The 26,661-nt window shown below is 50.6% G+C and overlaps 1 protein-coding gene across 1 annotated transcript; it reads left to right on the forward strand.

Annotated features, from left to right (window-relative positions):
* The first annotated feature begins 347 nt into the window (after positions 1-347).
* On the forward strand, positions 348-24,719 carry LOC127225768 (TRIO and F-actin-binding protein). The gene is made up of 14 exons (XM_051189350.1): positions 348-509; positions 5,653-5,709; positions 8,534-8,602; positions 8,747-8,836; positions 9,131-9,240; positions 11,917-12,445; positions 13,083-13,193; positions 19,415-19,562; positions 20,990-21,092; positions 21,526-21,685; positions 21,764-21,877; positions 22,957-23,043; positions 23,677-23,837; positions 24,463-24,719. Exons 1-13 carry the CDS (start codon positions 363-365, stop codon positions 23,833-23,835), a joined length of 1,884 nt encoding a protein of 627 aa, XP_051045307.1. The 5' UTR covers positions 348-362; the 3' UTR covers positions 23,836-23,837; positions 24,463-24,719.
* Positions 24,720-26,661: the final 1,942 nt, after the last annotated feature.

Raw genomic sequence — 26,661 nt, forward strand, 5'->3', positions numbered from 1 at the left:
CTGGGTGCTGTACTCCGTTTGCCTTGCAACTCAGGCGCCAAGGTCGGGTGTATCCATCATTCGGACGGGGGGACTTAGGCTCTACGCCCCAGCCGTGAGATCAGACTGCCCCGCCCCGCCTCTGCGGTGTCGCCGGCAGAGTCACCTGCACGCAGGCCCTTCCTTCCTGCAAGTTGTCGGCCGGAGTCGGCCCTCCCGGCCCGCCGCCCCATCCGCCCGCCCTGTCGTGCAGGCCCCGCCCCCGGCCCAGCCCATATTCCTATTGGTCCTCCCTCCGCCCCCGCCTCTGTTTGCTCTGACTTCCAGGTCTCCCATTGGTTCACCCGGGTCCTCCCAGGAAGTTTGAAAAAAAAAAAAGTTTTATGGGCGGATGGAAGGGGCCGGGGCAGCTCCGGGGAAGGGAAGGGCTGGAGCTGAGGCGGCCGGCGGCCGAGAGGGGCGGCGGGCTGGGTGCGCTGCGGAGCCCGGCCCGAGAGTGCCCAGCAACGTCCCGGGGCGCCGCCATGACGGTGAGTGGCCCCAGCTCGGACCTAGCGAGGCCGAGAGTTGAGTGCCGGGCAGCTCGGTCTAGACTTGTTCCCCCTCCCCCGGTCCCCTGCCCTCCTTCCCCCATGGAACCCGTGCGGTGGAGGGCACTCGTCACTGACAGACTCAGGGCGACACTTCCCTCACCCCCTGCCTGCCAGCCCCCTTGGTGGAAGCCCAACTCCCCCCAGGCTGCTTGGCTTGGGCCTGGGAAGAGGTGCTCCGGGGCTTGGATGGGTCGTGCTGACCTGGCCTGGACTGTGATGGCTGTTCAGCCCATGTTCTAGCCAGAGTTTTGGGGGTTCGGCCCCACCCCAACCCACGGTTGAGAGACCCCCTCCTGGGGGCAGCTGAAACTGAGTCCTCATGGCGTTGGGCGCTGGGGACTTGGGCGGGGTCAGAAGTTTCAGTTTCTCTTGGAGATGGCCTTTACCAAGTTTTGTCAATCAATGTCTATGCCCTGATCATCCTATGGAATCTCACAGTTAAGAGCACTGTTCTCCCCATTTCACAGCCAAGTGAACTAAGGCTTGGGGAAGGGCACTGGTGAGGTGTCCTGAATGTAAAAGAAGAAATAGCCTCTTTTCCAGGTCTGTCTGAGCACCTGGCCATGATGTTCTGGAATGGGGGGGGGGGCTGGTTTTGATTTCTGACTAGTGCCCCAGACAGGCTCTGGGAGTCTGGTCCTCCTGGTGTTGGGAGGAGGATGAACAGGGTGTGCATGCACATGCGCAAGGGTAGGCCTGGTGAGAGGTGGGCTGTGCTGCTGGGGTGGGGGCGTGGCCTGTGGGGCCCCTGCTCTCTGAGAGAGAGAGAGAGAGAGAGAGAGAGAGAGAGAGAGAGAGAGAGATATGACCTGGCTCTATTGCCTGGACTTCCTCAGCCTCCTCACATCCTGCCACCTCCCTACTGGCCTTTCCTGGCCTCAGCAGTCTCCCCTTCCCTGTTATTGAGCAGAGGGATGTTGGGGGAGGAGTTGAGTCAGTGTCCTGAGATAGGGGGAGGTGGTTGCCTGGCCTACTGGGTATCTGCCAAATCCTAAACTGGACGCTTGCATAGTACCAGATTGATCCTTTTAAGGTTGATGATACTGTCCCTGTCATAGAGTTGGGGAAACCGAGGTGCACAGGAGTGAAGTATAGTATAGCCCTGATGATGCAGTTTGGCCTTGGCTGTGCCAAAATTTATATCCTGGCCCTCCTCGGTTTGCTTTCTGGGGAGAGATAAGAAGTGTACGCAATTGCCACTCCCAGGAAGCACGTGCTAAGTAAGAGTGAGTCTGCTAAGCGCCACATGTGTTTCTGTATCCTGAAGGAGAGGTATGGCATCCCTGCTGGCGGGAAGAGGGCTTCCTGAGGGAGTTGTCCTCTGATTACATGACTTTGTCAGACAGTGATGGACTGTGGAGGAAGGGGTGTGTTGATAAAGGATAATGGCCATCTCAGGGCTGCTGGAAGCTTAGAGAAGAGGTCTGAGAAAGGACCACAGCTTGAGCCAGGAGCAGTGAGCATCCATGAACGGTTTTGAGCAGGGAATAGGCTTGTGGTCACTATTCACAGAGCTCACTGGGCTTGTCCTGGGTACCATTCAGACTTGAGCCTGTTCCAGGTTCTCCTAGCCTTCATACTCTTCATGTCTGCAGCCCATCTCCCTGACACACACCACCCCCATACCACCCACTACCCACAGCTGAGTGTTCTGTGCAGAGCAGTGGCCAAGAGCTGGCTGGGTAAGAGGCTTCAGGTAGCTGGTAGATCTGGGCTGACTTGGAGTACAGAGCCTCTTTCACATCTTGCCTCATTCTGGTGAAACTTTGTTAAGGAGCCTCATTCTGCAGCCACTGCTGGGCATCAAATTATATACTTATTCTGTTCTGCATGTTTACTGGCTGTCTCCCAAGCTCTCCCACCAGGGCAAGGCCACAGCTCTTGTTCACAGCTGATATCTTGTCCTAGAACAGTACTGGGTACCTTTAAAAAGAGTCCTTTTCCTTCCTTCCTTCTTTCCTTCTTTCCTTCCGACTCTGAGCCCATCTAGATCTTTTATTGTTGTTATTTTGAGACAGGGTTTCTCTGTGTATTCTTGGATATCCTGGAACTGTGTAGACCATGCTGGCCTCAAACTCACAGAGATCCACCTGTCTTTGCCTCCTGAGTGCTGGGATTAAAGGTGTGTCCTGTACTGGATCTTAATCAGCCCACCTAGAGGGGAAACCAAAGTGCTTTCAGCAATCCTAATGCAACTAGATGTGGGAGGTGGCTGGGTGCAGTAGGCAGGTGGTATGGGGTAAGTTTTGAGAAGAGGCCTCCGATGATGGGTACAGTTAGGCAGGTCTGAAGGCCTGAGTAGGGACTTGGCTTGGTCAGTAGAGAAGAGTACTTAGTATTTCATTTTGAGGACATGGCAGGTGTAAAGGATTTTGGGAGTTGTCACTGTGTGTTGGGGATCTGTTCACAGGATGGTGGAATAGTTGGGATAAATAGGTGGGGGCAGGCCAGATTGCTAGGAGAGATTAAGGTGTTTCGTGACCCCACTGAAAGGATCCCTGTAAAGGTAAGTGCTTAGAAGGGGCTGAAGCTGTGGCTGAGATGACAGGCAGGAATGACCTGTGGTACTGGTTGGGGAGGAGGGCATGAGAGCCTGTGGGTGTTCCTCACACTGATCTTCCTGGTGGAGAATGGGCAGCTGAGCCCAAGGAGCTGGGGAGGTGGCAGCTCTCTGGATGCAGCTTGTCAGATCAGTTTTATTTGTGTGTGTGTGTGTGTGTGTGTGTGTGTGTGTGTGTGTGCGTGCGCCTCTGTGTGCCTGTGTGTGCCTGTGTGTGGGTGTACACCTACATCTGGAGGAAGCTAAAGGTTGACTTTGGGTATGTGCATCCCACCTTATTATATTTTATTTTGCATGACTGGGTTTCTCTGTGTAGCTTTGGCTGTCCTAAAACTCACTCTGTAGACCAGGATGGCCTCAAACTCACAAAGATCCACCTACCTCTGCCTCTCAAATACTGGATTAAAGGCATTTGCCACCACTGCCCACCAGATTCAGTTTTGTGTGTGTATGTATGTGCATGCCTGTGTGTGCACGTATACCTACATCTGTAAGCTAGAAGTTGACTTTGTGTATATTGCCCTCCACCTTATTTTTTTAAGACAGGAACTCTCAGTGAATCTGTAGCTTTCTAGTTTAGCTAGGTTGGCTGACCGGCAAACCCCAGGGCTCTTCCTCCACCCTCCCGAACTAGGATTATAGGGTTACGAGGGTGTTGGGGGTCCAAACTCAGGCCCTTGTGTTTCTGTGGCACATGCTTCTCTGACTGAACCTCTCTAGCTCTTGTCAGATCCTGCTCATAGTTTCCCCTCCCAGAAAGATCAAACCCTCACTTTGCTGGTCTTCTCTCCCTAAAGTTGCCATGCTAGGTCACACCAGACCTGAAATACTTGGAGCTGTTCTGACTACAGTACATTCATTCTCCTTGGAAGACTGCAGTGGCTGGGGCAGAGCCCTAGTCATGGGGCACATTTGAGCCAGAGCCTAGAGGGGACTGTGCATATGAGGAAGGGAGGTGGCCCTGTCACTTCACTTCTAAAGCAGCTCTCTGGGTCCCTGTCTGTCACTGTGCCTGGGGGCCTTCTCTTTTGGGTCAGCCTCATGGTGCCAGCTCCACAGACCTTGCCCTAACTTTTGGCTCCTTGGGGCCAGTTTGGGGTCAGGAGATCTGCCCCAAAGCACAGGAATTTATGACAGGAAGGTGGGAGATATTTATACACTGTTGTGACTAGGCCTCTCCTCCCATCCTGGGGCTGTGGGAGTGGGAGGTCCATGCTGAGGAGAAGTGGGGCCAGATATGGTTAGTCGCTATCTCCAGTCTTAGTTGGGGATCATCCTGGGTTGCCTTGTCATAGATTCAAGTCAGTTTGACAGAATAGAAAGCAAACAGGACAAACACAGCCCCAGGGTTTCCGGGTTTGGTGCATAGCCCTCCTCCTCCCCCAGACAGGTGTGCAGGGTGAGGGAGCCCCGACCATGGCTGTGGATGCTCTAGGCATTCAAACTACTGGCCTGAGACCACTCTGCCTGAGGAAAATGGGGTTCTCTAGAGGAAAGATGGCCAGGTCAGGTGGCTCTGGTTCCTAGCTGTTGCTGCCACAGCCCCACCACTGCACTATTTCACTGACTCCTTTCAGGAAACCAGACACCTTGGCTCCGTGAGGCTCACTTGATGCAGGCTCTGATAGGTGGGCTCAGAGCCATGACAACAGGTGGCATCTCTTCCCTGCCAGCCTGTTTGTCTTGTCTTATTCCCTTCCCTGACAGTGGGCAGGAGCTAAGGCTACTGAAGGACAGAGACCTAAATAGGCAAGGGCCCCCATGTCAGGGAGGGTCAGTGGGACGATACCCTCCAGATGGGCAGATCAGGATGAACCGCCTCCTATAGACCTGGTCAGATAGAACTAGCTACAGCCTTCCCGTGGAACATGTTGCAGCTGGGGGCCGCACAACTCCAGGGCTATGTCTCCCTGGGTAGGACCTGCCAGGTAGGGCTTGCCAGGATTGAGGTGCCATGGCCTGTCCAAGGAGACCTAGGGGAAAGAGGCCATCTGCCCTCAGCCTGGGCCTGGCTCAACACTTCAGGGTCTCTAGGAGATGAGGGAAGGCAGATTTGGTGGGAGGACCAATGACAGCTTGGATAGAGAATTAGGTTGTGTTGGTATAGTCCACCTGGATCTTGTTGAAGAGAACTGGAACATTTGCTAGGCTGTTTCTTCAGGGTTACCCTCTGGACTTCCTAGGGCTCTCTTCATAGGCAAAGTTCCTTCTGTGTCCTCTCTCTTCATCTGGGGTGGGGCCAGGGAGCTTGGACATCTTGGGTGTGTGTCTTAGCCACTTAGCCCAACGTCTTGGCTCTCAGAAGATGCTGGGGAAAGGGCCAAGGCTGTCTCAGTGGTTGGGAGCCTGCTTGGTACTGCCTGGTTTGGGGGAAAGTTCTCTGAGTCCTTTGCCCTCTTAATTTGTCTTCCAGGACCTCAGTGTCACAGGTCTAGGGCAAGATGACTGTCACAGTCCCTCCTAGCAGCCCATTTGGTTTTCCTGATGAGTCTAACTGTTGGCCTTTTCATCCACCTATAGCCCGATCTTCTCAACTTCAAGAAGGGATGGATGTCAATCTTGGATGAGCTTGGAGAGGTAAGAGGCTGGGCTGGAGGGGAGAGGTTGGCCTGGGCTAATATGCAGGGCTTATGTGGAAAGGCCCTTGGGCTAGGCATGGGATCCAAGGTGAAGGCCAGATGGGAACCCCAAAGGGGTCAGATTTCTGGTCCAGGGAAAAGGGAGGCCAGGTTTAGTAGGAACTCAGGAGGGACAGTTTGCTGGCTATCAGCTTCCTCATCTGTTTTAACACCTGAGTGGATGGGTGGAGCCTCCCTACTGTGCATACTCCAGGTCGTCCCAGCTCTGCAGGAGCACAGGACCATGTTGGCTGTCCTTCCTCGTGCCATCAATAGCTAGGAATCTGAGTTGTACAGATTTCCAGACACTGGGGTACAGAGTGGGGCACAGAGCACAGGCAGATGAAATCACAGCCTCAGTCACCAGCTCTGTGACATGCAAATGATGGACAAAGTGGAAAACAGTCACTGTGTTGAGGGGGCCAGAAGCCTCTATTGCCTGCTGGGAACTCACTGCCCTCCTTCCCTTCTTTCCTCCCTCCCTCCCTCCCTCCCTCCGTCCCTCCCTTCCTTCCTTCTTTCCTTCCATCTAGTCTAATGTGTCTGTCCTTGGGAATACCTGAGGCAGTACCATTCACTAGCTCTGCTTTGTTAGCTGCCAGACAGGCTGGAGGCTGGGAGCTAAGCTGGCTCCTTGCCTACTCCGCCTGCGTGTGCCTGTGGCTCAGATCTGTGTGCAGCCCGCATGCCGGTCAAGGCTCAGAGCCAAGGGGAATTGCATTGTGTTTCCTGCCCACGCGCTTTATTCCCCGCAGCCAGCAGCCTTCTGTCCCTGCTGCCCGCTCGACATCCCTTAGTGGCTGCTCTCCAGGCTCACACAAGGCCTGGCACCCTGCCAGTGACCCCTTCCTGGCCTCCCCTCCTAAGGTCTCTAGAGGGTAGAAGGATTAAGGGCCCCACCCAGAACTGGCCTCAACTCATGTTCTTTCATAGGGTTTTGGAATGTCCAAACTGTTAGGTCCTCAGGAGTGTAGCCAGCCCAGTTCCTTGTGCACAGATGGGAGTCAAGCCTACAAGAGTGAGACCTCTTTCAGGCAAAGTGATTCCTTGGGCAGCCCAAGCCTAGACTCTGGTTTTTAGGCCTTCAGTGCTCCATCCAGCTTCTGTTGCAAATAGTGGCAGAGTTGATCTAGAAGACCCAGAAACTGTTTCCACACTGCAGATGTAGTTGAGGTTTCAAATGGTACCTTGGTCCACTTCAGGGGCAAGATTGGTGTTTGTTTGTTTGTTTATTTTTCAATACAGGGTTTCTCTGTAGATTTGGAGCTTGTTCTGGAACTTGTTCCATAGACCAGGCTGGCCTTGAACTTATAGAGATCCACCTGCCCCTACCTCCTGAGTGCTGGGATTAAAGGCGTATGATACTACAGCCCAGCTGGCAAGGTTGTTCTAAATGATTGGCCTCTTTGAATTGTTCCCAAGATCCTGTGCCACATGCCAGAAGAGACACATAAGGAATCGATGCCTCCATTGTGACCCGAAGCCTAGGGACTTCTTACCATCCCCACTGTACAGTCAGAACACTGAAGACTGGGGAAGTGGCAACACTGGCTGAAGGGCACATAGCAAGGCCTAAGGCCTCACTCATAGTCTGGGTTTTTGGTGCTAAACCCTGTTTCTCAGAGGAGAGACCACATGAAAGGAAGTAGAAAGCATCACCTCAAGTGCTAGAAACCTTATCATGTCCTTAAGGAACAAAAACACAAAATAGCACCCACAGGGTTGGTGGTGTCAGGAGAGCCTAGACTGTGAGACACTGATCCCACAGTGGGCTGATCCCAACTGGCCTTCCAGTAAAGTGGCAAGAGCCTGGGGGAGGCTGAGGTTGGTGTGGGAGATTTGTCTGCCTGTTCCTTTCCCTCATGGCTTAACTCGAGAGGCATGGCAGGGACACTCAAATTGCAGAATCACAAATGTGCGGGTACACCAGCGCATTCTCACAGTGGGATGCCTGCCCCAGGCCTCTTTCCACACTTCTGTCTGAGAGATCTTCCTCTTTGACCCTGTGTCAACCCAGTGGGCATATGGAAAAAGACTTGCAGAGGTCAGGACCAACTTAGTCACTGACTTGCTAGGCATTTAACCTCTCAGAGCCCTGCCCCTTCCCTCATCTTCACTGGAGGAAGGCAAATGCCAAGCTTTGATGTCTTCAGAGGGTGCTGGAATAGGCCGAGAATACTTTAGTTGATAGAATGGTTGCCTGCCAGGCATGACCACTGGGTTCAATCCCCAGCATTACATAATCCAAGCATGATGGCGCATGCCTATAATTCTAGGACTCAGGAGGTGAAAGCTAAATGATCAGAAGTTCAGGGTCAGGCCAAGACAGGTTAGCTGGTAAAGCACTTGCCACAACAAGCCTGGTGACCTGAGTTGATTCCAGTTGATTCCTGGAATCCAGGGAGGATACCGGTGAAGGAAAGGCAAACCCTCTCCACAGAGTTGTCTTCTGACCCACACACACAATGGCACATGTACCCATACATATCTTGGTTATCCTAGCTACATCACAGATTGAAAGCCAGCCTGAGTTACATGGGACCCTGTCTCAAAAAAATTACAAAAACAGTAACATGGGGGTGCCAGCAAGCCAAGGAAAGGTGGCCTACTGGGGCCACAGAAGGCAGTTATCTAGAAGGGCTAGTTCATAGCCATTGTCTGCTTGGCTTCAGATCTGCCTTTCTGATCTGTGACTCCCTTCACACCCCTCAACTGTAAGAATGGGAGTAAGGGATAGGACAAGTACACACAGGCTCCTTCTCTTACCATCTCCTCCTTCACAGTGGAAAAAGCATTGGTTTGTGCTGACGGATTCAAGCCTCAAATATTACAGGGATTCCACTGCCGAGGAGGTGAGGTACCTGGATGGGTGGGTGGGCCCTAGAAAATGGGGACCCATGGTTGGGTCCTAGAAAATACGGGGCCCATAGTTGGGGTCTGCGGAGTGGGGCTCCTCAGGGCCCATGTAGACCATGGCGAATCCTCTTGTTTTTTAGGCAGATGAACTGGATGGGGAGATCGACCTGCACTCCTGCACAGACGTCACTGAGTATGCAGTACAGCGCAACTATGGCTTCCAGATCCATGTGAGGCTGCTTGCAGATCTGGGAGGTCGAGGGTGTAACCTGGGTCCCTGGGCATGTGTTGGCCCCACTTACTCACTTGCCTTCAGTCCATGGTCAGCCAATCAGCAATGCTGATGTCCATACTTAATGTGTCTAGGGAGGTCTGATGCGAGGTACTTCCACAGGCTGGCAGAAGGGTTTCGTACCCTCTGTCCACTTGGCCTTATATACTCTCCTGGGAAAGAAGGATCACTTCCACAAGGGGAGGGAACACAGGGCTGGCCGTGTGGCAAGCTACATGTAGTACCCTTGCAGACCAAAGATGCCATTTATACCTTGTCGGCTATGACCTCGGGCATCCGGAGGAACTGGATTGAGGCTCTCAGGAAGACTGTGCGTCCAGCTTCAGCCCCCGATGTCACCAAGTATGTCTTGGGCTGGGTCCTGGGGGTAGTGACAGTGCTGTGTCCCTGAATGGGGTTCTGAGTACTTACCCAAGGGCCCAGTGGCTGTACCTTCAGGGGCTCAGTTCCTCTAGCAGTACATGCTCTTGGCCATCCAGAATCCATTGAAAACTTAGGGTTTGGCCTGCTACCTCATTAGGTCCCCTTACATTCTAAAAGCTGGGAAAGGTCTTGGTCGTTTAGACAAGAGGCTTGAAAGGCAAAGTTGGCTCTTCTGTCTGCTAGGTATCATGGCCTCTGCACACAGCAATCTCCAGCTGCCATGGTGAAGGGGAGGGCTGTTTGTTATTGTGTATGGGGAGCTAAAGCTCAAAGCTGCTGCTGCCGCTTGACGGAAGGAAGGAAGTGTGGTGTTAGAGACATAAGCATGACTCCCCAAGCCTGGCTCTACCCTGGTTGTTCAGCCATAGGCCAGAGGCTTTCCCGTCTGCATTTCAGATTCCTCATCTGTCATGTTGGATATTATGTCTGCACCTTTGCAGGCATGTGTAAGGGTATGGTTTTTCCACCCGCCGCTGCACCAGCTCCAAATAACGCACAGAGACTTTGTATAGATATAATGCTGTTGGCCAGGTACTAGTTTCTTATTGGCTAGCTTTGTCTTAAGTATTAACCCATTTCTATGTATTTCCACATGGCCTTACCAGGGAGAGGCGGCTGGCGGTTCTGCCTTCTCCAGACTCTCCATCTTGACTCCTCCTTACTACTTCCTCTTTCCTCCTTGTCTCCTAGTCCCTCTTCCTTTCCTATTGGCCAACAGTGCTTTATTCATTAACCAGTATGAGAAACATATATACATAATGGCATCTCCCATCATCTCCTCTTTTCTGTCTAAATAAAAAGAACGGTTTTAACCTTAACATAGCAAAATATATTACACAACAGTTATCAAGTAAGAATCACAGTTAACAGTATTTAGTCGATTAACATTTACTAAGATTTAAGAAAATATTCCATCATCTATTCTATCTTTGTGAGTCTAACGTCCTGTATGTAACTTATTTTTAATCCTTACTAAGGAAAACTATAACCATAACTATAAGTCTTCAACTCCTTCAAAGACAACAGAAGGATAGTATATAAACTCTAGAAATGACAGAGACATCTTGCCTTGTCAGTCACCTGAAGTTCTTCTGTAATCTTCCATCTTCAGCCCATAGGCCATACTGTGTCTGGCAGACTCTTCAGCAAAGCAGGAAACTTTAAACTGTCTTCTTGTATTGACAGTTTGTCAGTCACTTTTCTCTGTGTCCTGCAGACTGTCTGGCAGACTCTTCCATGAAGCAGGAACTCTGCAGCAATGTCCATCTTGAATCAGCAGTCACGTTTCTGTGGGTCCTGCATGTCCAGTTTATGCAGCATAAAGTCAAACAGTCCAGACAAGAGCAGTATCTTGTCCAAATGGCTAGTCTTGCCATATTGGAAGTAAACTTCATAACACGTTTCTTCAATGTCCATCTTCCTTTCTGATGCAGTGGTACTGCCAGGAGCAGTTATGTCTCACTGTCAAGAAAAACCCTAAACCATTTTAAATGCCATATTCTGTAGGTCTTTGAAAGGTTTGAAGAATGCCTATCCATCTCAAATACATCTCTATATATCTAGAAATCCTAACTAACTTAACTATAAGTTCTGACTATCATAGGTAACTATCTATAATCTGTACTAAATTATACATTACATATCTAAATGAGCTATATAAACAAGAGGAGAAATATACATATCACAAAATTGACCTTAAATTGTATCAATAAATGAAAATCCATTCCAAAGCCAAGTATACAATAAATGAAAATCCATTCCAAAACAAAGTAATCATATCTATACAATAGGCATGTGTCCAGGGCTCTTGGTGAATTCTGCAGAACCGTGCTGTTGGGCTGTTTGGTATGTAGGCTGGAATCTTTGCAGTATTGACCCAGAAGTGTTAGTATAGGCCTGGTGCACAGCTTAGCAGCCCTTAGCTCACAGCTTGGCCATCAGATCAGAAAGCACAGCTGAATTGCTGAGGAGGCCCTTTAGAGGGAGTTGCTTCTATCTACCCCACCAGCCCCCAACCACCAGAATATGATCATTGCTGCAGAGAATGCTGGGAATGTTTGTGACTGTGTTGCTTGTATGTATGTATGTATGTGCACCCATGTATGCAGTGCCCATGGAGGTCCCCTGGGTTGTATCAGGGGTATGTATCAGGGGTATGTATCAGGTCCCCTGGGTTGTGAAGTGCCATATGAGTTCCAGGAGCCAAACTCTGAACTTCTGAGCCATCTCTTCAGCCTCTTGTACATTTTTGTTGCTGTTTTATGTCTGTACTAATGCGTGCATCAGCATTTGCAAAAGCTCTCCCATTTGCTTTACACACTGAGCCCCACATCCATGCCACGTATGGTATTGCTGTCCCTTGTTCCAGATACAGTAACTGGGACCATGAGAGGGAATCTGCTGGTAGATGACCTCCCTAGGGTCCTCCCATGGTCTGATAATAATGAGGTGTGAGTTCTCCACCTCTAGTCACGACTGCTTGCTCACTCAGGTTCATATCAGTCCTTGGCAGAGAATAAGTAACCCTACGAAAGTGTTTCTGTAAGCTGGAGTGGGCAGAGATTCTTCCCTGACATGGCTCTGCTGACGTCCTAGGCTCTCAGACTGCAATAAGGAAAATACGCTGCATGGCTATGGTACCCAGAAGGGCTCCCAGAAGATAGGGGAGCAGCGGACAGGCTCTGAGGTTATTGGCCGGGGTGGCCCTCGCAGAGTGGATGGATCACGGCAGTCACTGGATTATGTGGAGCTCTCTCCATTAACCCCAAGTTCCCCACAGCGTGTGCGCACTCTGACCCGCTCCACTCCTGAGCGCCCAACCAAGCAGGAGGATCTGGAGCGGGACCTGGCACACCGCTCTGAGGAAAGACGCAAGTGGTTTGAGTCCACGGACAGCAGGACCCCAGAGACTCCCAGTGGTGATGGGCCTCGAAGGGGCCTTGGTGCCCCCCTGACTGATGACCAGCAGAGCCGGCTCAGTGAGGAGATTGAAAAGAAGTGGCAGGAATTGGAAAAGCTGCCCCTGCGGGAGAATAAGCGAGTGCCACTCACTGCCCTGCTCAACCAAGGCCATAGTGAGCGTCGGGGGACCCCCAGTGACAGCCATGAGGCTCTGGAGAAGGAGGTAGGCCTCTCTCCCCATCAGCCCCCCTGTAGTATCAATGTGCATGGCCTGACATCAGCCTTGCAGCCCTACAGTGGTGAGGAGCTCACCCCAATATTTGACCTACCAATGACAGTCCTCATAGGGGGCTGTTTCCCCTAGTACTTAGAGTTGGTTTTGTTTTTGTATGGCTTTGTCTTTGTTCTGTCCTTAGCCACAGGGAAGAGACATGAGGAGTGGTGAAGAACAGGCTTTTTTCTGTGTGACTTTGTTAGGCTCCTCTTTGCCCTCCATGACATTGGACCTGCTATATTTTACACACGTGGAAAGTGTGGTGCAGAGGGTGTCCCCCCATTACAATCATGGGATGATGGATATCTGTCTACAGTGTGCTATTCCCAACCTTGTCTGGTCACCTCTGGGTCAAAGCTGATCTGGGTCATTGACATAGCTATCCTGGACTCAGCCACAAAGTCCCATGTCTGTACCTCTCCCTGGGGCTCCTGCCCCTTCTCCAAACCAGAACTATTACTAAACACGCTGAGGAAACTGGGCTTCTAGCCATGTGGAGGTAGTACCTGTGGGCTCCTGGCCTCCCACCAGCACCCTTCCCATCTCAGGACACTCGTTCACCCATTGACCTCTTCCTGTGTCCCAGGTCCAGTCCCTTCGTGCCCAGCTAGAAGCATGGCGGCTCCGAGGAGAAGCTCCTCAGAATTTCCCCAGGTCCCAGGAGAACAGCCATGTTCCTCCAGGCTATATCTCACAGGTAAGGCTGAGGGACTGCTTTGTGGGGTGGGGGCAGGTTTCTGGTTGCTGTGTTGTCAGAGAGCAGCTGTGTTTGGGGAACCTTTTCTGTGTGTGAGAATCATGCCAGGCATTTGCTACACATCATGTCATTTAATCTTCCCACAGCTGGTGGGCATGATCACTGTGCCCATTTTACAGACAAGGCCACTGAGCTCTGAGAGGGTATGTGACCCGCCTGAGGTGGGATTTGAGCATGGGTCCAGCTGACTGCAGAGCCTGTGTGTGAGTCCCCGTGTGACACTCTGCACTTGGACCTCCTCCCTGCACCACTGGGGAAGTGGGGAGCCAGTAACCCTGGGCATCACTCTCTAAATACAGGGAGAGGCTTTCCCTGCCTACCAAGGAGGTCTGTGGGACTTGGGAGCCTCTAGTTTGCCCTCGGGAGTTTGCTTGAGACAGCAGTTCTCAACAAGGGAGGGTGGCTTTCTCCCTCTAGGTAACTTTGTCCTCCCTGGGAAAAGACTGTTCCCTGGGGCCAGTTGTCTATGTCTGGGAGTGATTTTGGTTCTCACAATGGACAATTAGCTCACTAGAAAAAACTTGTGTGTGTGCATATATTTATTATAAATTATAAAAGGTTGTTTAGTATATATAAAATGTACAAATAAAGTATATAATCCTTTTTATTGTGAATTCCATATAGAAATGGATATTTCTCAGACTGCTTTAATGACTACTCCTTATACTTGTGGCCACAGTTGATTAACAAACAGGTGGTTCTCATGTGTGTTGAGTGATATTTTTATGCTAATGAGTAAGAGGAAAAGACATCAAAACTTCTCAAGATCAATGTTGTAAGCAAACTCTTTACTGAACTGAATGCCGGCTTTCTGCTGAGACTGAGAATAATTTAGTCAGAATCGCTCACCATTTTGGTTCTGTATAAGCGATAAAGATAAACTGAGTCCCAGTTTATGGCACTGAGCAGTTTCCATGGTGTGAGCCTCCCCCTGTGGCTGATGTCAAAGCCATGGTCCAAAGGCTGTGGGCTTGGGATGGGTTTCTGCTGTGCTGGTGCAAGGTCAGAGTACACACCCAATATAAACACATGAGGGGGGGCACGCATGTTAAGCATCAGCCTTGACATTTTCTATCTTGTTACTTTCTATGGCTGTGATAAAATATCCTGACAAAAGCAACCTAAGGGAGAAAGGGCTTATTTGGGCTCTGGGTCTGTCAGAACAAAAAGTCATGGTAACAAGACTCGGAAGAAGCTGTCACATGGCACCCATAGCCAGGGGATAGAGGTAAATGCTGTGCTCAGCCACTTTACTACATTTGTGCAGTCTAGGACCCCAGCTTGATAGTACTACTTTCCTTTATGGTAGCTCTCTACCTCAGGTAGACTAATAAGACAATTCCACTCAGGCACGGCCATAAATAATCCCTCACAGTCAGTTTGGAGGCTCCTTGTCTAGGTGACTCCAGATCTATCTAGTTGATAATTAACACTAACCTTCATGATCTCCTTTATTTTTTTAGTGTAATTCATTATAATTATATGTGTTTAATTTTTTAAAAGTACTTTGGCTTAACAGTGGAGTCACAGAATTCTGAATAATTTGGTAGTCAGCTGTCTATAGTCCTACCAGACCTACCAGTGCCAGGAGGAGGAGAGAATGCTGGGATCTCAGGGGGTTGACATGAGCAGGTTCTTGAAAAGCACCCTGATGGTCACGTCCTCTGAGTTATAGTGGCAAATGGGATATTTGCTATGTTGGAAGGTAGGAAGCTTATCAGTACCTACAGTAGAGCCCCCAAGGATAAGCTGAAGATGTTGAGAATTCTCCAGAGACACACAAGGTGATCTTGGAGTTCACTGAATAAGAGGAAAGGACAAGACTGGCTGAGAACAGATTGGCAGAGGTCTGAAGGGCGATTTTAGGCCCTGGTGACTGGGGCTTGGAAGGGCAAGGGAGCCTTTGGGGTCCTGGTGTTGGACTGCCACACCAGCAGAGGCCAGCTACTGCTGAGTTGTGGGTGGGGAGGTCAGTTGAAAGAGCAGGGGTTTGGGACAGTGTTGAGGAGTCTCTCCTGGGCTACTTGGGCTAAGGGAAGGTGGAAGTGGCCCAGTGTCATTAGGTCCTGCCCTGGGTGGGGCGTGGCACGGAGGCTAGGCTACAGCCTGGGGTCACTGAGTGGAACTGGGAACACTTCTCTGGGAGGGTCCACTTGCTGGAGTCAGAGCAGCTGTGTTTGCTCTGTGTTTGCTCTGTTTGCTATTAGAAGCAACTTCAGAGTTCATTTTAGAAAAAGCTTGTGTTACTCAACTGAAAATTTAAAAGCACTACTATGGCTCCTAAGGACCTCGGTGAGAAACCTGAGGCCCAGAATTGTGGTGTGACCTTTGAACTATAGGCAGGCCCGGAGCTTTTGCTTTCTGGTCCTCTTCTGTCCCGTTGGGCACTTCCAAAGCTTGCCAGTACTCCATCTCTGGGGCAGGGGAGGGGGCAGGTAGGACTGGGGTGTTAAGAGACGACATGGAAGTGCCCAGGAAACAGTGATGGCTGGGATGGCAGACACAAGAGGGAAGAGGGACTAAGTCACCCGTCCCTCTCAGGTGGGGGAGGAGGTGGTTGGAAACTCAGCTGACCCTGGAGAGGTGACTGCTGCAGAAGCAATTCCCCAGTGTGCTCTCCCAGGCCGAGTGCCGGCCTGTCTTTCAGCGTAGGACCTGTTACAGCACTAAAGTAGCTATGGGAGAAGCACACTCCAGCTGATGCCATAGGGTCACCAGCACTTCTTTCTCTCCCTTGGTGACAAGGCAGAGAAGTGGCCGGTGTTATCTTGGGCACTAAGGAAGATAGGTCACAGTTGACACCTAGCTGGCCCTCACCCCCTTGTTGCTGAGTTCTCCACAGATTTGGAGCACTGTACCCAGTAGCCCTTCTACCCAGTGAGCCTCTCAGGAGGTCCTTACGAGGCCTCTGATGGAGGCTGAGGCTTACAGGTGAAGCATGGAGAGTGGTGGCTCATCTCTACTCCTTATGTGGCCTCCTCTGTAAGGGGAGAGTCAGAGGACAAGAGCAAAGGCCCAGCAGGACAGGCGTTTCCCCCACTCATACGCAGATCCAGCCTCTCCCCACTGTATGTAAGCCTACAGTGGGGAGAGGCTGCAGAAGGAGGTGGGGGTTTTGATGGGGGAGGACTGTATTCCTTTATGTGGCCTTATGTACCTTAGTTTCTTCCCTGACCCAGCCCATTTTAGTGACCTAAAATGGTTTTTTTTTTCTTTTATTCATGTGACATGCACATGTGTGTGTCTGCTGATGTGGAGACTGGATGCTATTTTTTGTTGTTATTGTTGTTTGATTTTTATTTTGTTTTGTTTTGAGGCAGAGTCTCTCTATGTAGCCCTGGCTATCCTGGAACTCACAGAGATCTGCCTGCCTTTGCCTCCTGAGTGCTAGGATTAAAGGTGTGCACCACCACACCTGCCTGGTCTCTCTTTTCCTTTTTTAGATTTGTGTGTGTGTGTGTGTGTGTGTGTGTGTGTGTGTGTGTGTGTGTGTGTGTGTGTGTACCCACCAAGGTCAAAAAAGAGTTTCTGAACTCCTGGAGCTAAAGTTCTGTTGGGTAAGCCACCTGACCTGGGTCTCCTGGAAGAGCAGGAAGTGTTAACCCTGATTCATATCTCTGCACATCCCTATTTTCTTTTGAGACCAAGTTCCATTATGTAGCCTTGGCTAACCTGCAGCTTGGGATGTTGTCAGGGGTGGCATATACCTTTAATCCCAGCACTCAGGAGGCTGAGGCAGGAAGATCTTTGTGACTTCAAGGCCAGCCTGATCTACAGAATGAATTCCAGGATAGCCAGAGATACACAGAGAAACCCTGTCTCAACAAAACAAAACAAAAAAATAATAAAAAACAAACAAGAACCACATTTACATTTTTTAAAGTAATGAAGACACCAGACGTGGTGCATGACCCAGCATTTGGGCAGCTGAGGCCAGATGGTAAATTCAAGGCCAGCTTTAGCTAGAGGCTAAATAAGGTCTTAGACCAAGACCTTGTCTTAAGAAAAAACAGAAGCAAAACAAAACAAACAAACAAACAAAAAAAAAAACGATGGGCTGGGGTTGTAGCTCAATGGTAGAGCTCTCACCTGGCATACTCAAGGCTCTGGGTTCCACTGCAAAGTTTAAAAGGTTAAAAATGAACCCACTAGGGCCACCCATCCAAATGACTCAGTCAGTAAAGACACTTGCCTCTAAGCCTGAAGCCTTGAGTTCCATCCCAGGAACCCACATGATAGAAGGAAACTTGGACCTCCACCATGAGTGTACTGTGGCATGTATGCACCCCACCCCTAAAAAAATGTAAGAAGATGGGTTAAGAGCACACACTGGCTTCTCTTCCAGGGGTTGTAAGTTCAATTCCCAACAACCACATGGTGGCTCACAACCATCTATAATGAAACGTGGTGCCCTCTTTTGGTGCACAGGCATGCATACAGGTAGAACACTACGATTTTTAAAAATGTTAAGAAATGAGCCCTGATGCTGCTCCCAGCCCCATGTGTCCCTCTGCCCACCATTGCATATGTCTAGATCAACTTCCTGTGGTCAAGGGGACAAATTACTACCAACAGCTGGGTCAATAACGCAGACTTGACAATCATCTTGATGAAACCCAGCACAGACTAAGTGAGTGAGGGTGGGTGGCCTGGACCACACTCCTTTCCTAGGCTGCAGGTGGGGTCATGGGCTCCTTGCCTGTTTCTCACCTATGTTCCCTTCATTTCAAAGCTTTTCACTCGCTGTAACTCTCCTCTCCTGGTCATGTCTCCAGATGTTTATCTTCTGTCGCCCACCCCACCCCACCCTACCCACATTCATTCCTCAGGACACCAGCTTGTCTAGGACAGTCTTCTGCTCCTAGTGGCAGCTGGTTAGAAGCTTTAATTTCTTTTTTCACAGACCAAGGCAGTCCCAAGTCATATATGGATATCCTTGGAGAGCTGTTATCCAGCCTGCCACAATATCCTTCCAGCACTTTTTGTGTTTTTGCATACCTGAGCTAAGCAGGCAGTGGCCTGTTTTGCATTCATGAATATTGTCAGGAGTCATCTTACATTCCACAGCAGTCCATATGGCATCCCTGCCCTCCGACAGTTGCCTATTGTCCTTTGCAGGCTTAGACCCCATCACTGACTCAGGGAACCCACTTGTGCCTTAGTCATTATACACAGGTAGTGGGATGTTTGTTCCTAGGAGTGGAGCTGCCCAGGCAAAGGTTAGAGCTACCAAAAAAAAAAAAAATATATGCAATGATGCCTCTATAATCCCAAGTACTCAGGACGCTGAGGCAGGAATGTTGTGAGTTCAAGGCCAACCTGGCTACATAGCAAGTCCCTGTATCAAAAAGATGATGATGACCCCAAACTGCCCATACACATCAGGCACAGTAGGCACTCCAACAGTAGACATGGGTCTATCTACTTACTGTCTTGTCTACAAAACCATTTTTACGACATCAACAGTTCCAGCTCATTTACTAAGGTCCTACCATGTGACTTAACCCTGGCCTGCATTCCAGGCCTAAGCTGGGTCTGATGTACCTTGTCTCCAGGCTATTGTGTCCCCAGAGAAACAGGCCCTTGGGAGGCAGGGATGAGGCTTCCCAGAGGCAGAACTAGAAAGATGTTTAAGATGGGCTGTGGAGGAAAGTGAGTTTCCCAGAAGAGAAGTGTTCCCACTGCAGGCAAAAGAATAGTGTTTGTTGGTTTTCCTAAGTTGTTATTATTGAAGGGGGTGAATACATGCATGGCATGTGGAAATCAACACAGCTTCATGGAGTTAGTTCTTGCATTCTCAGGTTTACACGGCAAGTGCCTTTACCACTGAGCCGTTTCACCATCCCAAGAACTGCTTTTATAACTATGAGGTTGCTTGATAGTAATGGGTTAGGCAGAGACAGAGTTGTGGGAGCCAGACTTTATCCTGCAAATGGGCTATCATTGCAAGGTTTGAAGCAGAAAGAGGGCTTATGAAGTTAGTGGCTGAGGAGGGTTGGGTGGCAGTGGAGACAGGTATGGACTCATTCATGGTGCCACATTTCAGAGCAGGGACATGAGCCTAGCCCTGGGCAGGCTTGCACTGAGGCTTGTAGCCTGGAAGGGCTTCTAGCTCAGCCAGAGGGAGCAGCCTCATGACCTCCCTGGCCTCTGGCCCACAGGAAGCCTGTGAGCGCAGCCTGGCAGAGATGGAGTCCTCACACCGCCAGGTGATGGAGCAGCTGCAGCGGCACCATGAGCGAGAGCTGCAGCGGCTGCAGCAAGAGAAGGAGTGGCTCCTGGCGGAGGAGACGGCTGCTACAGCCTCAGGTGAGGACCAAGGATGCACCATGGGCAGGGCCTGGTGCTTCCACAGTGAACTGAGAAGCCACTTAAGTAAGGACTTCAAGGAAGCAGTCAGTAGGGATTGGAAGCCCTAGAAGTTACCTGTGGTCCAGCTTGAAAAGAAGGAAGTGAGGCAGTAAAAGACCTCCCCTCCCTGGGTTGTGACTTTTCTTCCTTGGGTTCTGTAGACATTGAGGGGTACCTCAAGCCACATACTACCAATCAGCTAGCCTATCCTGTCTAGGTACTTGGTCAGACCCTGAGATGCTCAAGGAGTGGTTGTGACCTTTGCCCCACTGGCAGTGTATACATACCTCTCTGTTCCCACACATTTCTCATGGGAGCAACCTGAGTGTTCATGGTATCCAGGGAGTAAGGAAGCTGGACCCCAGAGAGGTTAGTGACTTGTCCCGAATGGCACAGCTTGGATATGACAGAGCTATGCTTTGAGCCTAGAGCTGATATTCTGATTGCAAAGCGGGGTGCTGAACTGCCTCACTTTTCCCAAGCCCAGAACAGGAAACACCCAAGACAGACAAATTCTATCCACCTCTTCTGTCAAGTACACACTTGCTGTGTATGCCTGGCATATCCTGGGCAGCCCCTCTGGCTTTGCAAAGTCATGAATGAGGTCATGTGACCTGGAGCGTGCATCTTGCCGATACTAGCCAAATGTTCCCTGTGCTCAAGTCTACATGGTCACTTCCCCCAAGTCTTGGGCTGTGTTCATGTTTCAGGGCAGACCCACCTGGCTGGCAGCCTAGAGTAGCCACCCCTCCTCAACAGGATGCAGGCATCACTCAGTGATCTAACACCAGAGATTCTACAGTGAACTTGAACTTGATGGAAATGTCACTGTGTTAAATAACAGACTACTAACAGCTTTGTATCCCTGCATGGTAGGGACTGCCATCGAGGAGGAATGAGATCCCCCCAATATTCAGAGGTGTTGCAGTTCGAAATTGTGGATAAATCCAAAGCTGGAGGCTTGCATATTCTTTACCCTGCTCTGTGCAATATGGGGGAAATGCTGGGTTCTTGGGAGCTCCCCATTAAATAGCTAACAGGAGCCAGCGCTTGGCTCTTACTCTCCAGGCAGGACAAATAGGCCTTGATGGATGGCCCTCTAGCCACTACAGAGATGGTGTGAAGCACTGTGTAAGGCTAGCTAGAAACCACTAGTAGGAGATACCAGTGGTTAGATATTAACATATGATCCCAGGTGAGCCCATCACACAGGATTACTTCAAAGAGGACCCAGAGAAGTTGACCACTTCACCCAAAGCCACTGGGTTCAGGGTACAGCTCCAGCCATAGTGTTTGCACCCCTCTGGCCCTGTCTGCACCAGTACAAATGGAATTTGTGTGGATACCTTTCTAACTTGCCCTCTGCCTGTCTGTTCTGCTCCTAGCCATTGAAGCCATGAAGAAGGCATATCAAGAAGAGCTGAGCCGGGAGCTGAGCAAAACACAGAGTCTCCAACAGGGTCCAGATGGCCTTAGGAAGCAACACCAGTAAGATGGCAGCAGGGTCTGGGATCTGGGGTGGGTTTGCCTCTGAGCCAGGAGCACCACTTGCCCTGATAGATGTGACTAGGACTTTGCTGAGGAGCCTTAGCAGAGGACATACCGGTCTTCAGGACCCAGGTCCTGGCCTGTGTGCCTCTTTAGTGTCTCCTAGAGCTGGGTTGCAGTGCTGCTCTTGACCACTAGGGTGACTCCCTGCCCCAGTACTTTTGTGGTGCCTGGGCTATGGTGGTGAGAGGTGGTCCCTGAGCTCACCCTCCGGAAGAAACCCCTGCAGACCAGAGAGACTGCTACCAGCCCACAGCTACAATGGTCTGAGTTCAAAACCACAGATATCTCCAACCAACAATGCTGTGACTCCAGGCCAAGCAGTGGCTAGAGAGTCCACGGGGTCCGTGTTTGTCCCATCCTGTGCTCCTAGGTTGGACATAGAGGCATTGAAACGGGAGCTTCAGGTGCTGTCTGAGAGGTACTCCCAGAAGTGCCTGGAGATCGGCGCCCTGACACAGCAGGCAGAGGAGCGTGAGCACACCCTGCTCCGCTGCCAGCAGGAGGGCCAGGAGTTGCTGCGCCACAATCAGGTACACTGGCGCCCCCGGAGGCTGCGACTGGGCAATGATGGGTCTGATGTTCCCACTCTGACCATCCTATTCTCTCAGGAGCTGCACTCCCACCTGTCGGAGGAGATCGACCGTCTGCGCAGCTTCATCGCCTCGAAGGGCACAGGCAACAGCTGTGGGCGCAGCAATGAGAGGAGCTCTTGCGAGCTGGAGGTAAACGGCTTCCCCTCTTCTGCCTTGCCCTCCCCTGTGCCAGGCAACCCCTGGCTCCAGGACCTGAATGGAAGTTCCCTAGCGAGCTGGGTGTCACCTGCAAGTGCCACTCAAAACTTTGGGATAGAATTCCAGGCTAAGTCAGAGTTCCAGCCTTTGATCCAGTCGTGTCATCTACCTGGTGTGTGACCATGCTCAGTCACTCTGCCTTTGTGAGTCCTAATAACTTAAATATAAAACAGCTAGCATGTTGGGCATGGTGGTGAGTGGAGTTTCAGGACAGCCAGAGAAACAGTGTCTTGAAAAACAAAACAAAACCAAAACACAGTACCTCATGTTGGGGTAACCCCCACCCCGACCATAAAATTATTTTCATTGCTATTTCATAACAATAATTTTGCTAGTAATGAATCATAATGCAAATATCTGATATGTAGGAGGGTCTTAGGCCACCTCTATGAAAGGGTTAGTTCAACACTCAAAGGGTTCAAGACCCACAGGCTGAGAGCCACTGCTATAAGGCCTGCCTCTGTACCTAGAAGTTCTGAGCCCTTTGACTGTTCTCTTCCATTGAGCTTCTTAGTCAAGCATTGCTACTGTCTGCATTAAACCAATGAAGAAACAGAAGTTAATGGACTTCCTGAAGGTTACCCAGCTATTGGTATGGAAGCTGGGACTAGAAATGGGCAGTAGATCACCAGTCTGGAGTCTAAAGGCTTTTCTGCTGCTCAGCTGAGTTTATGCACCCCACATGTCAATAGCTCTGCTCCTCAGAGTTCAGAGGGGGTAGTCCTGCTGCAGTCACATAGCTACCGTTCACAGTAGGGTCATAACACAGTCTCCTGTCAACCCCCTCGACCCTAGTGCCTAGGTCTGGTACTGTGTTACTCTGTAGCTGAAGTAGCAGCTTCCCAATATAAGAGTGACAAAAAGGAGAACAGAGGCGGGGGACTTCCTGGGTCAGTAGACTGTAGGATACAGGGCCTCTCAGTGGGGGTTGAGATGCCAGGTTGCAGAGCAATATAGATCTGGTAGCCTTGGCCTGTGGTCCTGGCTCAGCCCTGCACATGTGTCCCTAGGTGCTTCTGAGAGTAAAAGAGAACGAACTCCAGTACCTGAAAAAGGAGGTGCAGTGCCTCCGGGATGAGCTCCAGGTGATGCACAAGGTAGGCAGCAACAGCTGTGGGGTTGGGTGTGAGCCATGTGTCTCCCTGAGCCAGCCACCATCAGCCCTATCCTCTCCCTGGGCCTTCCACATAGGCCTCAATATCCCATCCCAGACAAGCGTGAGAAGAGAGAGGGGTATGACTCACCCAAGGTCACACTTGCTTTCCGACATTCAAGGCCATTCATTATTATTGAGCACCTAGTAGGTGCCAGGAATATAGCTGTGAACAGAACAGCTATCCCAGCCTGGCTGTGGGTTGACTTCAAGTGTTGCTAGGAGTTGGGAAGCCAACCCAGTTCTGTACAGACATTGGCTCGTTCCTGCCCTCATCAAGCTGTGGATGTGTGGCTCTGAAGTATGAGCCAGGAGTACACTGTCTGTGCTTGGAGAACAGGCAGAGAAAACCCACTGAAAGACCAGAGCCCCAGGCATGCCTTCCTGGGGCTCTCCTACTTCACTATGATCACGAACAAAGGCTTCACCTCCTCAGGCCCTAACTGCCACCCCTTTAGTGGGGAGGAAGGACAGTGGAGCCCCCATCACTGGGGGAACCTGGCCTTCTGTGCTAACAGCAAGGGGGTGAGGCGCGGGTGCTACAGGCTCCAGCCCTCAGGGCTTCCTCTGTGCCCAGGACAAGCGCTTTACGGGGAAGTACCAGGATGTCTATGTGGAGCTGAACCACATCAAGACACAGTCAGAGCGCGAGATCGAGCAGCTAAAGGAGCACCTGCGCCTGGCCATGGCTGCCCTGCAGGAGAAGGAGGCTGTGAGAAACAGCTCGGCTGAGTAGAGGTGGGTGGAGACCCTGCAGTGCAATCCTGTGATCACTTGCATGCGGCTTGATGGGCCAGCCCTGCCTTTCCCTGGCCCATTTCTCTTTCTGTAAGTGTCATTGTGGTGGTACTGGCTACAAGGGAGTTGTCATGACCATAAGACAGTCCGAAGTCTGCTGTGTCAGCCTGCGTATGTTTATCCTAAGGTGATAACACATGGGTCAGGATCCCACAGCCCTGCATCTTAGCCACTATCATGGTAACCGTGCCAGTAGTCTGCCCTTCCATAGGCTCATGGGCCCTGGACATAACCCAAACTCTCCCCTAGACCCCAAGCTTTGTGCCACAGCCAGTGCTGACCTAGAGCTGCTCTCCTTCAGAGGGCTTTGAAGTGATATGATGTGACATGATGTATGACGTGACATGACATGACATGGCCTGTCTACCTCCTTGTCCTGACTAGAGTAGACTTCCTAAGGCATATGACCACCCCTTGTGCAAAGCAGCCTATAGAAGTGGCTCTGGTTCATCTGTGGGGCCTGCAGCTGTGGGCAGTTTCACTGGTACTTTGGCTTGGCCTACACTGGCAGGCCAAAGCCTGAGGCCTGCCTTTCCAGTGCTCAGTGGTCACTCTTGCCTTCCAGGTCCCTGTGGTTCAGCTCAGTGAGGATCCTCCAGCCCCGGAGGACCAGCCACCCTCCTTCTCTTACAGAAGTCAGAAGCCAAGCTTCCCCCCCCCCACATGTGCACTCATACTTGCTAACACATGCATGAGCACACACCACACACACACACACACACACACACACACACACTGCGGATCTGAGCTCGTCCCTCGCACTGGGTCTTACCTTGCACCTTCTTCAGGATTTTATATATGAAGAGATTTTTTTATATAGAATTTTTGCCTTTTTTTTTTTTTTTCTTTCTAAACACTTTAAACTTTTAAAAAAGGCAATTCTTGGTGGCATGTACCTCTAGCACTGGCTCCTATACCCTCCACTCTCCTGCTTAGGCCTCCTCCGGTCCCCTGCTTGGGCTTCTTTCCTACCCTGGGCCTTGCAAAGGCCCAAGCAGGGCCAGGGTGACTTGACCAGAGGGAAAAGGCCAGAAGCCCTCTCTTCCTGCCCTACCTCTACTAACGAGTTTTGCCCCGCTAGGTCCACACCCTGGAACCAGTGGACAGAGAATGGAGCCTGTAGCTGTCCTCATAGCTCCACTCCTCTGAGGGGCGCTTGGTGTGGCCCACTAGTGCTACCCATGAAGACACATCTCTCCTGTCTCATGATTCATCCTAACAATAAAACCTTCCAGCAACTCTGGCTTTGTGGATGGCTGGGCAGGATAAGAAATGTCAAACAGGTTCTTGATGGCTTCTGTATTCCACCCGAAGAAGCAGGGATCTGTGGGCTTCCATAGGTGGAGCTGAGTCCAGTTCATCCCCTGGGCCTTGGACATTTGAGTGGTTTGAGGGCAGCAGCAGCAGTAGGGGAACCCAATCTACCCTGATAGCTGTCAGAAATTGCTCTCTAACCTGCTTCCCTGGTGGATCACCAATGGCTCATTTCAGGCTCACTCATTGACTATCTGAGAAACTGAGAGGGCAGGTGCTGAGATTGTGCTGCACCCCATAAAATCCTTCCCCAGCCTCAGTTTGCTTCTCCAGAAAATTTTTTTTTTTTTTTTTTTTTTTTATCATTCTCTGCACTAGGCTGAGATTATGCACAGAGGTTATCCAGCCATGGACAGAGGTGGGAGTGCAGATAGGGAATGTGACCATCATGATAGGCTGTACCTATGGTCAGTTTTCCAAGATTTGGAAACCAATTGGGTTGTGTCCCAAGAGACTGGGATCACACAGGAGACACTGGCTTGGTCTGATGCTGGTTCAAGAACAGCTTCAAAATCAGTTTTCCCAAATAGAAAATTCAAGAAGGGCAATCCAAGCAGAGCCACCAGCAGGAATAACTGCTCTTCAATCATCTCTGATGTGTTTTAGGGAAGACCCAGCATGGGGACCTCATAGAGCAGTGGCTCTCAACCTGTGGGTCACAACACTTCTGGGGGTCATCAAACAACCCTTTGACAGGGGTCACATATCAGACATTTACATTATGAATCATAACTAGTAAAATTACAGTTATGAAGTAGCAATAAAAATGATTTTATGGTTGGGGTCACCACAACATCAGGACCCTTATTAAAGGTTTGCAGCATCAGGAAGGTCAAGGACCACTGTCATAGAGTATAGCAGTGTCTCTCTACATCCTTCCCTATGATTGGTTCAAGAGTAGCCTGGATGACAAGCAGTTCTGCCAGTGAGATGCAAGAGAAGTCTGTGACTGGCAGCCCCAGCATCCGCATACAGTTGAGAATCCGAGCCCATCTCTGTCGTCATCCTCACCTCCTTCCTTGAAAGCCCATTCTCCTGTGCTTAGGGTGATAAGTCACCAAACACTCCACAATAGTCATTGCAGACAAAAGTCTTCACTCCCCAGTTCTGGAATAGCTCAAAAGACCTGACAGTACCAAGTATTAGTTAGCCAACTCTGGGACACCAGGGATTGTCATGTTCTGCTGGCATCGGCATTCTTGGCACACTGTGGTGGCTTAAACTTACATCTTCCCTCTGACAGTGCTTCTCTCTTGTACAGGCACCTAGAGCATCAAAAGCCACTGCACAACTAGACAGACACATTCATGGCAGCCCTATTCAAGGTTGCTCAAAGCTCAGCAGCTCCTCCATGGTAGTGTAAGTGGCTGGGAATGTAGCTTAGTTGGTAGAGTTACTCTCCCAGCAAGCATGGAGCCCTAGGTCAGTCCATAGCCCTGTGTAAGCCAGC

The sequence above is a fragment of the Phodopus roborovskii genome, unplaced genomic scaffold (assembly GCF_943737965.1).
Source record: "Phodopus roborovskii unplaced genomic scaffold, PHOROB, whole genome shotgun sequence".
NCBI classification, from domain to species: domain Eukaryota; kingdom Metazoa; phylum Chordata; class Mammalia; order Rodentia; family Cricetidae; genus Phodopus; species Phodopus roborovskii.

Coding starts and splice junctions, on each gene's coding strand:
- LOC127225768 (XM_051189350.1), top strand. CDS start 363: ATGGGCGGATGGAAGGGGCCGGGGCAGCTCCGGGGAAGGGAAGGGCTG. Junction 510..5,652: donor CCCGGGGCGCCGCCATGACG/GTGAGTGGCCCC, acceptor ATCCACCTATAG/CCCGATCTTCTCAACTTCAA. Junction 13,194..19,414: donor CTCCAGGCTATATCTCACAG/GTAAGGCTGAGG, acceptor TCTGGCCCACAG/GAAGCCTGTGAGCGCAGCCT.